The following is a 15,560-nucleotide window of genomic DNA, read 5'->3' on the forward strand; positions in this document are numbered from 1 at the left end:
CAATTACAAAGAGACACAAAATGACAACGAGACACAAAACAACCACAAAGAGACACAACATGACTACAGAGACAGAAAAACAACCATTATGAAATAAAATAACTACAAGACAATAAACTACAAAGACACACAAAAACAGCCACAAAGAGACTCTGCAAAGACACACAAATGAAATGAAAAGAATCTCTCAATTTTTCACAAACTGACTACAAGGTGACAGGAAACAAATGAAAAAGACACAAAATAACCTCAGTAAGACATAAACATTTCCTCAGAGACCCAAGCGATTATTAAAAGAGACAAAACCACAGAAAGATTCATATCAACAACAAAGAGATGTAAAACCACCACACATCTTGCTCCAGTAGGAGAGGTGGAGGAGAGAGAGCTTTACTTGCCAGTTGGATTTCAATGAAATAGAGATTTGTCTCTAATTATAAGGTCAATGGGATTTATTGATATGTGTGTAATTACAGTTTAGTTTTTGTGCAGAGTCCATTTTGTTTAATAACGTCAAAATGAGTTTATTCCGCCTACACTTTGATTTTTCTCCCACACATACTCTGAGTTCAGGGGGCAATAAACACGGTCATTTAGTTTCTGCTTGTCACGTGACTGCACGAGGTGGCGCTGGACTGGTCCAACCCACCGGGTGATGCCAGTCGGACCGACAGTCCCTCCTGATCGCACCTTTGGGAACTCAGCCGGTTGTTTTTCCTGCGCGTCCGAAGATGACATCTCCAGTCACCAAAGCCATGATAGAGTCGTACGCGCTCATGGTCATGGTGATGGGCACGTTCTTCGTCTATCTGTGCGGCATGGTTTGGGCTTTTTGCAACCCGAAACTGAGCGGAGAGGAGGAGGAGGAGGAAGAGGAGGAAGAGGGTGGGACGGGGAACCAAGCGGCGGCACACGGGGACCACTGCTGGCTTTGCGCTCCAAATCCTCCAGAGCGGAATTTCAGGTGCGCTCACGTGCCGGCACCGCCATACACCGCGGAGGGGCTCACACAGACCACATATGTAAACTTCTGGGATGATACTGACAGTCTGCTGTCAGACTGCACCGCATTCTGCCGGGAGGATCATGGCATTAACAACCAAATCGGACAGAGTCCCTCCTGGAGCGCACAGGCTGAGAAGTTGGAGATCTGACCTGCCGGCCATGTCTGTCTGTTTGTGTTGATCACCTCTTATGATTTAACTCTTTGCAAGGTGAATGGACTGAAAAGAAGTGGACGAGAACAGGCAGTGCTCAGTGTTATTTTTTTTATTTTATTTCAAACCATCACAACACACATATTCATGGCTCTTTGTCCTATAACAGACACTTTAATTCATGCTGTAACTTGTTAATTAGTGCTGTGAATTCAGGCTTGCATGTTGCTGTGTCAGCACACAGTTATTTTTGTGAGGTCTGTCTCCCAGGTGACCGGCCAGACAGGAATAAAATACTCTCCATCCCAGAAGTGTGTCATACGCAAGATGATCCGGGTCCTGCAGGACTACTGTGACCTTGCTGCGGATTCTTTTTGTTTTTCCTTCAGTTTCTTTCTTACTTCAGTTTCAAGTTGCAGCAACTTCTCGTACAAAGCGTCTGATGTATCCAAGTCAATATCCATCTGCAAAGCAGAGCAGAAGACACAAAGTTATCACTATTTAAAGGTCCAGCGTGCAGGATTTAAGAGGATATATTGGCAGAAATGGAATATAATATAACAAGTATGTTTTCTTTGGTTGATAATCACCTGAAATTAAAAATCATTGTGTTTTTGTTACCTTAGAATGAGCTGTTTATATCTATATAGACAGTGAGTCCTCATCCAAGGAGATTGCCATGTTGCACTCACTGTCATGTTTCTACAGTAGCCCAGAACGGACAAACTAAACACTGGCTCTAGAGAGGGCCTTTCGCATTTTTGCGTTAGCAGTTAGCAGCCCCTCTGACATGAGAGCACTGGAGTGTTTTTATCAGTTTAAATGACCACATCTGTTTGTTTTAGAGAGGAAGAGACCTCTGCTGATAATTCAGCTCCTGTTAAAAACCTCCCGAACGTCTGGATGTAAAATTATCAGAGAAAAATGTGAGTACACATTAGCAGGCTCTGGCTTGCAGACCATCTCCAATATGCCAAAGAGCACAGCAGAAACACTGATTTGTAATTTGAAACTGCTTACTCAGTGTTTCTACCGGTTTAAATCACCGGGTCAGTTTGTTTCGGAGAGGAAGAGACCTCTGCGGATAATTCAGCTCCCGGTACAAACCTCCTGAACAATGAACACTGATGGAATTCTAACCAGGAGAAGTTTCAACTGGTTGCAATCTGCAGTCCTCACCACTAGATGCCACTTAATCCTCCTAAATCTCACACACTGTTCTAAACCAAATCTGAATGGACAGTATTTCTTCCTGTACCTTGCGTGGCTGTGTGTAGTTGTTGCCCAGCCCAGATGTTAAGCTGTGGTACTTGGCTTGAGGGTCCAGTGATTCAGGCTTTTGCTTAAACAGCCAGAACTGCAAGAGAGAGCGGCAGTGATGAATTAATTTGTACTCAACGTGTGTAAAAATGTTCAAATGTGTTTTACCCACCAGGGCTTCAGCTCCATTATAAGGGGTCAGGGTGAACGTGTTGGTGAAGATTCTTATCTGAGATCAGGGAAGAACAATTAGTTGAGATATGAGCAAATCATTTCAGGTGTGTGCGTGTTAACAGTTTGTACTCACAAGCCAGAAGACAGGCATGAGCAGCGTCCAGAGGAAGGCTGGGAAGGAGGGCAGGATACTGTAGGTCAGATTGGTCATCACAAAACCAGGACAAATGACAGATGAGTACAGACCCTAGAGAACGTGACAAAATCAGGATCACAGTTACCAACATCATGGGAGATTAAAAAATAAATCAATAAAATAAGTTCGCCTGCAGGCACAGGTGATAAACAGCATGTGAGGTGTGTGTGAGCGCCGACCTGTTTGTTGTAGTGTGTGTTGAGCGCCAGGCTGAGCAGGTCAGAGGCGTATTTGGAGGAGCTATAAGGTTGGGTGCCTCTCTGGTGCTGTATGTCTTCAAGGTTAAAAGCTGAGCGATGAGCGTTACTGGAGGAGGTCCAGATCAGCTGGGACGTCGCGCCTGCTCTGCACAGAACTGGTTCCAGCTCCCTGATCTGGGCCACAACAGGAGGACAACACAGCATTACAGCACTCATTCAGAGAAACATCCTAACTCGTCAGTCAGAGGAAACATCAGCAGTTTTCAACCTGGACCCAATTGTCCCACGTTTTTGTGTCAACAGCCCTTTTTATACAGAGATCCCACGATAGGGCCGCATCGAAGTCCCTTCATTAGACCGTCGATGCTTTATTACACAGAACCAATCAATGGCGGCATCATGCCACCCCAGTGTGTGATTTTAGACAGCATGCCGGCATCCCGGAGGCAAAAGAGGCGTGACAGGCATGATAGGTGTGACATGTAACACGTGATCTTCACACAGACCTCACTGTTGTTAAGCCTAGTTCACATTACACGAGTTCACCCTGATTTTGCGTCGCGGAGACTATCATAATCTTTTGAGTGTTCATACCTGGCAACGTGTGTTTCTGTCACCGGGAGTCTCGCCAGCTGTGTTACGACCTGTGTGTGCACACCACAAGATTTCTCCACTGAGCCCTCGCCAACAGAGCCCCAGATAACACGGTGACAAATGCGACTTTACAAAAAAACAAGCCCAAAGTCACAGCTANCCTCTGACCCAAGGTGGCTCTCAAGATCCTCTGCGACGTCAAAATCGCGGTGAAAATCGTGTAATGTGAACTAGGCTTTAGAGGACATTTTCGGCAGCTGTTCTTCTTCTTCGAGTTAGCTGCTAACTGCTGCTATCTACTTTTAAAATCTCCCAGCGTTGGATCGCACACATAACACGTCATCAAAGCAACACACTCGTCCTGTCCATAGCCCTATTCTATTGGCTGTCCCATTTAAAAACATATGACTCTTATTCCCTCCGCTGTCGGCTTAAAGGCAAGACAACTCAGTCCCCACATCGTACCGTTTATAAAGAACGGTGAGGAGGAATAACAGCACGACATTCCCCCCTTGAACAGGCAGTGTAACAGGGACTTAAGTGACTAATCAAGACAAAAACATTTTGGGGAAGCGGCAAACCAGGCTGTAAATATAGCCACTCAAAGCATGTTTGCATTGTCAATGTATATCCACTAAAAGTACTTGTTTTTGTCACTGACAGGCTCAGATAGACGGAAAGGATCCCTACAGTGGAATGGTTTTCCTTACCTTTCACTGATCCGCTCTGTTTGTTATGTGTGACCAAGTCTCGCTCAAAGAGAAGTCTTGTTCTTAAATCTGGTTGACTATTCCACATTGTTGAAATCAGCTATATACTCAGACAGGACATTGAAAATCTTTTGGATAACACTTAGCTACACTTTCTGCCCTCCAACAGAGCAAACTTTTCCCGACACTTCTCTCTCCAACTCTCACTAACGTTTCAGCTGTTGTTTTTTTGCAACAAGTTACCTCTCACAAGATTTCAGAACAAGACTTCTCTTTGAGCGAGACTTGGTCACAAAAACAAACAGACCATCCATGAATCCATTTTCATCCGCTTATCCGAAGCCAGGTCTCGGGGCAGCAGGTCGAGCAAAGCACCCCAGACGTCCCTCTCCCCAGCAACACTTTCCAGCTCCTCCTGGGGGACCCCAAGGTGTTCCCAGGCCAGATGAGATATGTAATCCCTCCAGTGTGTTCTGGGTCTGCCCCGGGGCCTCCTACCAGTGGGACGTGCTCGAAACACCTCCAGCAGGAGGTGCCCAGGAGGATCCTGATCAGATGTTGAACCACCTCAACTGACCCCTTTCAACGTGAAGGAGCAGCGGCTCTACTCCGAGCTCCCTCCAGATGTCTGAGCTCCTCCCCCTATCTCTAAGGCTGAACCCTGCGATCTCATTCTTTCAGTCACTACCCAGAGATCATGACCATAGGTGAGGGTTGGGACGTAGATGGACCAGTAAATCAAAAGCTTTGTTTCTGGCTCAGTTTCCTCTTCACAAGGACGGTCCGGCGCAGTGCCTGCATCACTGCAGATGCTGCGCCAAACTGCTGATCCATCTCACGCTCCATTCTACCCTCACTTGTGAACAAGGCCCCCAGATACTTGAACTCCTCTGCCTGAGGCAGTAACTCTCCCCCAACCCAGAGGGGGCAGTCCACCATTTTCCGGCAGAGAACCATGACCTCAGACTTGGAGGTGCTGACTCTTCAAAGAATTTTAATGCTTGGGGATTTTAATGTGCCTGTAAATGACACCACAAACTCCTTTGCTAATAATTTTATAAATCTCACCGAATCTTTTCATTTTGTGCAACATGTCAATGGCCCGACACACATTAAGGGAAACACGCTGGACCTTGTTTTTACACTTTACATTTCGCTGCACTTTACTTTTTATTTGTTTTTGTGTATTTTTGCATTGTTTCTGTTATTGTATTTTTTTGTATTTTATCTTGTGAAGCACTTTGTGAGTCCTCTCTGTGAGAAGTGCTATATAAATAAATTTACTTACTTACTTACTCTGACAAACAGACCAGCGAAAGGTAAAGAAAAACATTTCATTTCTTTGAAGGTTCATCTCTGTAATGTTGTCAGACACTTACAATAACAATCTGAGCCTGGCAGAGACAAAAACACTTTAAAAGGATGTAAACTGACTTCTCCAAATACCCCGATATGTACAGTGAGCATTTTAATATGATAGGAAGAAGGTAAACATCTTTAAACTTTACATTTTTTTGCCCCACTGGTGGTGAGAGTCTCTCAATTTTTCATCCATCCAACACTTTTGAAGCTGCATGGCTGATGATGCTCACAAACAAATCATACATTTATTTCAATTTTACCCAACTATTTTATGATTTAATGCCTAGCTCTTGCATTTCCTGTCCATTTTCACTGGTCCAGATGCCATGTCTGAAAAACAGATGAGATTATTGTATCTATGGATAAGACCACACAGTAGACACTGTCATCTCTTCCCACATAGATACCACTAAAATCTTTAAGTTAAATTCCTGTCAAACTTTATTAAATGTTTTAAAAAGACCGTACAAACTCATGTGTCACTTCAGCAAAGACGGATTTCTATTCAAAGTCTCAACAGGAACTTTGAGACGGTTTCTCTGTGACGGCAATTTAATACACATCAGAATTCATCTGCAAACACACAGTAAGCAGAATCCTGTCTGCAGTGACCTTATGAACAGTACGCACTGTTAATTTTTAATGAGCATCGTTGCTAAGTGACAGACGGATCCTGTATCACCTATATTTATTCCAGCAAGGGTAAACAGCTGACAAGAATTCCTCTCCTTGCAGAAAACTGAAGGAAACTTTTGTTTTGTCTTTTGTCGTGTAGATCAAACCATGAAATGAGGTAATTCAGCAGCCAAAATAGCAGTCACTCACCAACAGGAAGTGACCAAAGAGGTTGGTCACAAAAACTTCTTGCATGCCGTCAGGGGTGACACAGTCCTCCTGCGTCAGAATTCCCTCACCAGTGGCGAACATGGCGATGATGCGGCTGCAATAAAGATGTCATAGAAACTTCAGCTCTAGAAAAGCAGCACAGGAAATAAATGTTTGAAAGAAGAAGTTTTTAAAACGATACTGTACATAAAAAGGTCAAAGTATAAAAAGCAATCGATGCAGTCAGGTGTTACTGATGCACACATCACAGGAGATCATTGGCAGTACTAGACTCTGAGGGCCCCGGGCGAAGAAGCCCATTGAGGTCAAATGGTTACTAGAAGGGACTTTGGGTTTTTTGGGGGAAGCAGCAGTGTTTGGTGCATTTACAGGAGGTTTTAGGGGGTTACAGTTGTCATTGCCTGGTTTGCCTCGCTGCTAAAGATGCTGCATGTAAAATCAACAAAGTACCTGGAGAAGAGGCCTTTGAAAAAGGCTTTTACATCAAACTGTGGGTTTGGCATGATGCCTGCGTTCAGGTAGAGGTAGTCCAGCCGGTTATACCTGCAGCAGATAGTCAAAGTCACACATACTCACCTCAATAACACACAGAAAGCACAGTGTCGACAACATAACCTGATCAGTGCTGATAACTACATGAATATGTGAATGTACATTTGAGTGCCACGCTGCTGTGAGTCCGTCCTCCCACCTGAGTTTGACCTCCTGAGCAGCAGAGAGGACAGAGGAGATGCTGCTGGTGTCCATCTGCAGCAGTGCCACCTGGGCTGTGGGGTGAGAGGTGAGGAGGGCGGAGCGAGCTGCCTGAGCACGCCGCATGTTCCTGCAGGCCAGACACAGCTGGAGACCCTCTGTGTCCTCAGAGAGGAGACGCTCACACAGCGCCAGGCCAATGCCACTGCAGGGACACACAGTGTTAACGTGGTGGGGAGTGACCAGGAACATGTGCTCAAGGTACCAAATGTGAGTTTTTCCATTTACTTAAACTTTAATTCAGAGGTAAATACTGTACTTTTTACTGCACTACAGTTATTTGATTACTTTGCATATTTAGATTCTAAATATAAAGTACAACAAGTTAAGAGACTATGGTAGATTATTATAGGTTACCTCACCACCTGCCTTCAGGACATCAGGAGTTGGATGAGCAGGAACTTTTTGAAGCTCAGCAGCAGCAGAACTGAGGCCCTGCTCACTGGCTCCAGAAACACCCTGTCCAAAATCCAAAGCACCTTCGTCCCTCACATCATTATTGCTAACTTCCCCGTCCCCTTCTCCAGCCAGGTCAAGAGCCTCGTGTCATTCTGGACGACACTCTTTCAGCTGCACTGCCCCCAGGCTCTGGAGCTCCCTACGTCTGCACATCCGACAGTCTGACGGCATAACATCCTTCAAATCCCGTCTCAAAACCCACCTGTTCAAACTGGATTATGCACTTTACACTGTGTGTGTGTGTGTGTGTGTGTGTGTGTGTGTGTGTGTGTGTGCCCAATTTGAATCTCTTGTTCTGTATGTTATTTTATGCTCTGTAAGGTCACCTTGGGTGTTTTGAAAGGCGCCATTTAAATAAATGTACTGACAGTACTGAATATGTTTCTCAACATGCTATTAAACACAGTTAACTTTGTCCAATGCAATTTTTTTTTATTATCTATTATCTTGTTTCCCCCCTGTTGCTGCAGCTCACTGAATGTCACCAAACATAATTTTTATCGTTTGCCTAAATTACAATAAAGCATTTTAAAATGAAACTGCCATTCAGACCAGGTCTCTATTGAAGAGAAGAGTCAAATAAATAAATGAAATAATACAATATCCATGCTTTGAATAATTACCAAAAGGTTAATAAAGGTACTGGTGGAAGAAGTACTCAGATTTTTTTGCTAAGATGCTCTGTTACAGGTAATAGTCCTACAGATATAGTACCAAAATAAAAAATATTCATCATGCATAATGAGCCATTTCACAATAATATATATAATTATTTATCTTATCTTACTATATAATGACGAAAACTCTGTGTGTGTGTGTGTGTGTGTGTGTGTGTGTTCCACGTTTTTCTCCTCACTGACTTGGTCAATCTATGTGAAACTGCACATAGGCATTGAGGACTGGCATAGGTAGAAGGTGACAAAGCTACCAGTGGCTATGGACTAGTTAGACTGTAATTACTGATGCAGTAATATGTGTCACTAGTGTTGCAGCTGGTGAAGGTGGGGGTAATTTAAACACTGATGGGTTACTTAATCTATAACAATACGTGTTTTATTACTTCATTCATATTTTGTTTTATAATTTAAAGTTATCAAACAAATGTAGTGGAGTAAACAGTACACTATTTGTCTCCAAACTGTGGTGAACATTATAATGTAGCATTAAATGACAGGAAGGTCTCAAACCTGTACATGATGAGTTAACATATATCTTTAATGTCTCGCGTCACTCACGATGCCGGACTTTAGGTTTATATTAAAACAATAAACACAGTTATTACCTGTTTGCTCCCGTCACCAAAACCACCTTGTTCATTTTTTCCTGCTTCAAACTGGAAACAAACCTCAGACACAAAGTTTTTATCGCAGCATCAACAACTTGTCTGTCCGGTCCCGGAAGTGTTTCCCCCCCCCGATGTGGAGTCATCTCCTTCGCCCCGCCCCCTCCGTGCTGTGATTGGACACAGCAGCAGCACTCAGCCAATCAGAGCCTCATTCCAGTCGGCTCAGCTTCAGGCGCCGCCCACACAGCAATAATTAATGAGTGCTTATGAATAAAGCAGCAGCTGTCAGACAGGTAGAGTTCCCTGTTTGAATTTTATTTGTATTTCGTCTATCAATGTACAACACTTGTTTATATAAAAACATTCTCACTGAAAAACATTTGAGTACAAATATGTAATAAAACCAATCATGAATCCTGTCAGGGTGCCATTACATTTTTACAGCTATACATCCGTCCCCCACTTCTTCTTTAACACAGAGGAATGTAAAAAAGGCTTCTTTTATCCGATGAGAAGTCATCATGTGAGTGTCATATTTAATTTACATGTACAGATTTTTGTCTTTCCTAGATTGCAAAACACAGAAAGATAAAGATGGTTTCCACACAGACGTTGAAAGGAGCACGACTGAGTGTCTTTTATGAAGCTAAGTGGGACAAAAGCCTCTGATAAGAGAGTTGAGCCTGTAAGTACAGCTGAAGTGGTGAAACAGTGGTTTGCAGGATAAAGTTCAAGCTGTTAGTTATACACAGAAATATGGCAGAGAGGAAGAGGAAAGAATCCAGCATATGTCAGTTTAGAAACAAGAAACTGACAGTCGAAAACCTGCAGATGAATCATGAGCTGTGTTTCATGAGATAAGGGACTGTTTGTTATTTATGATGCCGCAAAAAGAGGGAGGCACATCAAATCATTTTTTATGCACGGTGACTGCTGAGGGGAGGAACACACAACTTTAATAATTGCATTTTGTACTTATTTTAAATACGACCTGAACCCTAAAACCTGACAGCAGGGTTTTTTAAAAAAAAAAATGCCAAAATTACATCATGTGTCGCAGCCAGAACCTGTAAAAACAGGAATTATCGCCGCATTTTTAAAAATCTCTGACTGTCACTGTACATATTATGTGTGATGAACACCTGACAAACGCTTCTGTCAGGATGACGGAGCAAATCTACGCGTAAAATAATGACGTTTCATCAAATCACTGCGTCATATTCTGCAGGTCTCATTTAAAATGTCACCAAAAATAAACCATTTGTACAAAATGGATCCTGTAAAAAACAAAACAAATAAAATCCCATTCAATTCTGCACCCCTGCATTTATGACAGCGGTGTTAAACCAAGTCTATTTTATAAAGATCTAATAACGGCCTCTGAGTCACATTACTGATATTATTCCAGCTGCTGTGGCCACAGTCATCCAGGTCATTGCAGTGCTGTATCGCAGGCAACCGGACGTGCTTGAGTTTCACCTCTCATCCAAGAACCTTCATCAGTTCTGCTCCTGTAATCAGACAGCTTCCTTGATGCTTTTTCGAATTCCCCTTCCAGTCGAAGCGCATTCAGAACTGAAGAAGCCTCTTGGATGAGAGGTGAAACTCAAGCACGTCCAGCTGCCTTCGATACAGCATTTAAGATGTTACGTGCACGTGGTTACGGTTTGTCTTTATACTCACATGTTGCTAATGCTGGCTGTGTGCGTGTTGTGATGTTTGTGTTTGTGTAGCTGTTTTGATGATAACTCTGACCCCCTCTGTGCTGTCTGCAGGTTGCGTTGGCGTGTGAATATAAAAAAATATGGCGGAGGGAGGCTCGTGCATTTTCCCCCGTCACTCAGGAAGACTCAAGGAAAAACGTTTGTAGCTCCAGAGATTAAAAGAAAATGCAGTCACATCCCAGCCACCCTCCTCCTCTGATTAATAACCAACAGTCCCTAATGTAAACTAATCTGAAGCAGTCACACTGTTCCAATCAAACACATCATTAACACTGAATATTCCTGTTTCCTCTGCATTTCTCATTTTAAAAGGCGACACACGTTCTTTGTCCGCTGAGACAAACTATAAGCATCTGATGCATTAACTTGTTTGACACATTCAGCAACATCTTTTCCTCCATGATGCCGACTGTAAACATACTGTTGAACCCACACAGAAAAACCTGCACTCTCAATAAGCATCTTGCAACATCTGATCCATCATTAAAGTTTGTGATCAAAGCAAAAACAGTTTGCAGCGGGAGACGAACAAAAGAGAAAATCCTGTGTAGCAGTTTGTTTGGTGTTTAGATCGAAACATGTGAGCTGGAAAGTTACTGAATCACATCAAACATGATACAAACAACTTAAAGAGAATATTAACCCACAAATATATCAACAAAACAAACACATATGAACATATAAATATTAATACAAAATATTGCTATTTGAGATTTAGACGTATCTGTTGAAAATACACAGTCATATACACTTCATGTTCAAATCACAGAAGGAAAACTGCAGGGAGATGAGATGACGGAGTGGCTGGATATTTCCTTGTTATTTCTAAAGGTGTGGAGTCTGTCTGAGAAACTGAGATGAAATACTTGGAATATAAAGTAACAGTGATGGTTGGCTGCACTTCCCCCTCTACATTCAAGCAGTCTTCCAAAAGAAAACACGAGAAAGCTCTTCGACAATGTTGCTATCAAACACCGTAACATGGGAGATTTGAACTCATATTAAAAAGGAAATTAAAATACATTTTCAAAAGTGCCGAATGTCACTTGCTACATTTAACTTTGGCTTCACCAACACGTCACAACCAAACCTTAATCACATTTCGGTGTGTGTCAGGGTTGGTGAATTATAAAACATAATACATTTTTCTAACAATACCTGTATGTCTATAAAACATCTTAGCCAACATGATTGTGCCAATTAAACTGACACACTAAAAGTCTCTGGTTGTCCATCTGTGTAGAGAGGAAGTCCATCAAACAGCGTTTCCCAAATCGCAGCTTGGAGCCCACAGGCGGCTCTCGCCTCGTTTCTCATCTGAAACAAGATAGCTTAAACCTGGATTGTGTCTGAATCATGGTCTCCTCTTGCTTTGCACCGTTTCCTCCAGAGATGAGCAGTCTAGGAATCATTGTCCTAAACATCGGCCCCGGCTTAAGGCTGCATTTCCGCGAGGGCTCGGTGTATTTCCTGGAAGGAGGGCCGTTCCTTTGTGTTCCTCCTCCAGCAGCCCAGCATGATCTTGTAGAGTGAGTCTGGACACAGCACAGGCTGAGGCAGGTAGATCTGCAGCACAGAGCACAAGAGGTTAAGCCGAGAGATTCACTGGTTTTTACGTGAAATAAAATGTTTGTAAGGACACTCACCTGTCTTTTCTGGTCCCTGAAAAACTCCCCCGTGTTTTCTATCACCTGCTCATCAGTGAGCTGAGAGTAGGGCTGCTCCTTGCAGAAGTTTAGTATCTCCCACAGGGTCACCCCAAACGCCCACACATCACTAGCTGTGGTGAACTTACCCTGCGCAACAAGAGACGGTGTCAACAGTGATTGTTAATATAATATAGCACAAAATCAAGTTTTTTTTAAAACTTAAATAAAGCCACATCTTTTGTTAAAGAAATACTATGCAGGAAATGTCTTTTACTGTATCACCAGTGAAAGTGAAAGCCGACCCCAGACTGAGTCTTTGTTTTTCCAGCACTGTGTCAAAAATGTTCACAGCTTCCTCTTAGACGTGTCCTGCCTACAGTCTGCCACCTGGTCGCTTCCTCTTTATAAAGAGGCTAGCAAAACAAGTCTGATCTCCTACAGTCCCTGCAGCTGCAGGCCAAGCTTAAACTAGAAAACACTATTTCTATAATTATTTCAAACTGCTAGCTGCAGCTGCTTCATTTAACAAATAAAGTCTAAATATTGCTGCTCTTTTAATGACTCTATTACGTATTGTATTTTAACACAGCTCTTATTGCTGTTGTGATCTGACGCTGTTGTCCTGTTTGTGTGTATGCTGCTGACCCTGTCTTGGCTCAGTCTCACTTTCAGATGAGGTTTTAATCTCATTCTCAATAAGCACCATGAGAGGAAAGTAAGATATTACTGGCAAAGGACAGACTCTGCAGAAAAATACACCTGCACACACCTCTAGTGGGGCGTCAGTGATTATAGAGAGGGACACAGGTGAAGTTGGGGACATGTTCCCACCACTTTCTGAAATGGCTGATTTTGTCCCCGTCACTTTTTTAGAAGTGATTTGTTAAAAATGTTATAAAACAGCTATAAAATAGCTTGCACCGAGAAATTATGTTAAATAATAAATGAGAACCCTTTGCAACATACAACGCAACGCAAATGTAAAATAATCAAATGTGCGTAGTGTAAGCTTTATAGAAAATCCCTCCTCGCCAACTGATTCTAACATGACACAAAAACATGCACCAATCAGTCACATGTAAGAAAGTCTTGACACAAATCTTCTCGTCCAAGTTTCCATTCTTTCTCTATGAACATGACGACACATGAGAGGGTTTACAAGTTAATTAAACTGAATTGATGTGAACATTTAAAGAGGTTACTCCCCAAACAAAAGAGGATAGAAGACTAAATTATGCCCACAAGTGTTGACTCAGCAGGGATAAATGAAATGAGGATCTGCAGTAGATTAAATATCTGAAAGTAATACAGAGTGCCTGAGAGCCTTACCGCATTATATTCATCAGTATTTGTAGACTTGAATCGTCACCTGGTTCCTAAGTTTTTCTTTACTTAATAAAAGTTATTTCCACCATAAAGTGATGCATCAAACTTCACCAGGATGCAGGAAATTAAGTGTGTGAATCTCCAATCTCTGCCTGTCTGTGCACCATTATGTGTTTTTTCTGCAACCTCATACCAACCCCCCCATTACATTGTCTGAAATCACAAATGTTGAAGACCATTTAAACATTTTTTTTATCTAAGCCCTTATGTCTCCAACACTTCTCAACGCTTCTCAACAGCCCGTGGAGAAGGACGACTCTTGTCTGAGTCCATACATTGTTTCATTCTGTTCTCCTGCAGAGTATAGCTTCAAGTATTGGTCCTTACCAGCAGGATGCTCTCCCATGACATCCAGCGTATCGGCAGTACCGCTCGGCCCTGGATGCGGTAGTAGTCACCACTGTACAGGTTTCTGCTCATGCCAAAGTCAGCTATCTTTATCGTGTAGTTTTTGCCCACCAGGCAATTCCGCGTGGCCAAGTCTCGATGAACAAAGTTTAGAGAGGAGAGGTACTTCATCCCCGACGCTATCTGAGCCGCCATGTAGATCAGATTATTGAAGCTGGAGAGCAAATAAACAGAGTCATGTGACGGGAACAGAACAACAGAATGACACACACAAATAGGCATATATATATGTGTGTGTGTGTGTTCATCACCACTCACCTGACAGTAGGTGCGTTGCTGAGCAGAGCGAGTTGTCCCTCAGGCTCGTGGCGGGACAGAAACTGGTTGAGATCTCCGTTCTCCATGTACTCTGTGATCATACAGAGCGGGTCGCTGTAGATGCACACAGCCAGCAGGCGAATGATGTTGGGGTCCTTCAAACGTGACATGATCTTTATCTCTTTCAGGAAGTCGTTCCTGCCAAAACACGAAAAAAGGTGGGTGACTTAGTTCACACAGAGGAATCAGAATGATATAAACCTGACATTTTCATATCAACATTTATTTTCAGTTTCAGGTACAGGCTAAGTATGAGGTGTGTGGTGCAGATCACTCGAGCGTCTACCTTGCATTTTTGTTGGCGTCTGAACGAAGCATCTTCACAGCCACTAAAACTGGCTGGTCCTCGGAGATGTCGAATAGAAACTCTTTATTCATGAACTCCTGCATTCCCTCTGCTTCACACAGGTGCACCTGAGAGGAGGAAGATGAGGAAAGGGGAGTGAGGAAGAGGAGGAATGCAACATTTATAACATTTATTTGTTTGTGCTTTAAAGGTCTAGTGCGTAGGGTTTAGTGGCATCTAGCAGTGAGGACGAAGACATGTGCCACGTGTGAACTCCTGGTTACAATTCCTTCAGTGTTCATTGTTCAGGAAGTTTTTACTGCGAGCTAAATTATCACCAGAGGTCTCTTCCTCTCCAAAACAAACAGACCAGCTGATTTAAACCAGTAAAATATTGAATAAAACATTTTCATGTTACAAATCAGTGTTCTTCTGACGCTGTTCAGCTCATTGCGGGGGCCTATATAGAGCCAGTGTTTGGTTTGTCCGTTCTGGGCTACTGTAGACACATGCCGGTGCAACTGTTTATCGTCACGTTTCCAGCTGAACGATGCACCCTTCGTTAAGGTATAGATTATAAATACAGCTGGAAGCTCTGGGACAAACTTCCCTCTCTGTGGTGGATAAAGGAACTGTCCTAATTTTTCTTTACCGTGGAGAAAAATAAAACGTACTCCCATTTTATGTGCTTCATATGTATTTAAATCACTTATATTTGACTTGTCATCTATGTGCTACTATTTACCTGGATTTTTCTATGTTAAACTTTTGTCACTAAAATAAATCAATCAAT

The 15,560-nt window shown here is 42.8% G+C and overlaps 2 protein-coding genes across 5 annotated transcripts in view; both read right to left on the reverse strand.

Moving 5' to 3' along the window:
- Nucleotides 1-1,254: 1,254 nt before the first annotated feature.
- On the reverse strand, nucleotides 1,255-9,111 carry hsd17b7 (hydroxysteroid (17-beta) dehydrogenase 7). Of its 3 annotated transcripts, none has more exons than XM_050054100.1 (10): nucleotides 8,994-9,077; nucleotides 7,610-7,711; nucleotides 7,191-7,397; nucleotides 6,950-7,042; nucleotides 6,479-6,593; nucleotides 2,967-3,161; nucleotides 2,725-2,838; nucleotides 2,590-2,646; nucleotides 2,416-2,514; nucleotides 1,255-1,621 (listed from the first exon to the last, which is right to left on the reverse strand). In XM_050054100.1, exons 3-10 carry the CDS (start codon nucleotides 7,316-7,318, stop codon nucleotides 1,505-1,507), a joined length of 918 nt encoding a protein of 305 aa, XP_049910057.1. In that variant the 5' UTR covers nucleotides 7,319-7,397; nucleotides 7,610-7,711; nucleotides 8,994-9,077; the 3' UTR covers nucleotides 1,255-1,504. The 3 variants fall into 3 exon arrangements, with proteins under 3 accessions (XP_049910057.1, XP_049910056.1, XP_049910055.1); XM_050054099.1 differs by having other exon boundaries at nucleotides 7,610-7,872; nucleotides 8,994-9,053; XM_050054098.1 differs by lacking the exon at nucleotides 7,610-7,711 and having other exon boundaries at nucleotides 8,994-9,111.
- Nucleotides 9,112-9,302: 191 nt separating this feature from the next.
- ddr2a (discoidin domain receptor tyrosine kinase 2a) overlaps nucleotides 9,303-15,560 on the reverse strand; it is a 59,504-nt gene continuing 53,246 nt past the window's right edge. For both annotated transcript variants that reach the window (XM_050054072.1, XM_050054071.1), the window contains exons 13-17: nucleotides 14,768-14,895; nucleotides 14,422-14,619; nucleotides 14,083-14,317; nucleotides 12,367-12,516; nucleotides 9,303-12,286 (exon numbers count right to left, since the gene is read on the reverse strand). In XM_050054072.1, the coding sequence (XP_049910029.1) occupies nucleotides 12,155-12,286; nucleotides 12,367-12,516; nucleotides 14,083-14,317; nucleotides 14,422-14,619; nucleotides 14,768-14,895 (843 nt within the window). In that variant the 3' untranslated portion in view covers nucleotides 9,303-12,154. The remainder of the gene's footprint in view (nucleotides 12,287-12,366; nucleotides 12,517-14,082; nucleotides 14,318-14,421; nucleotides 14,620-14,767; nucleotides 14,896-15,560) is intronic.

Source organism: Epinephelus moara, chromosome 10 (assembly GCF_006386435.1).
Source record: "Epinephelus moara isolate mb chromosome 10, YSFRI_EMoa_1.0, whole genome shotgun sequence".
In the NCBI taxonomy this organism is placed as follows: domain Eukaryota; kingdom Metazoa; phylum Chordata; class Actinopteri; order Perciformes; family Serranidae; genus Epinephelus; species Epinephelus moara.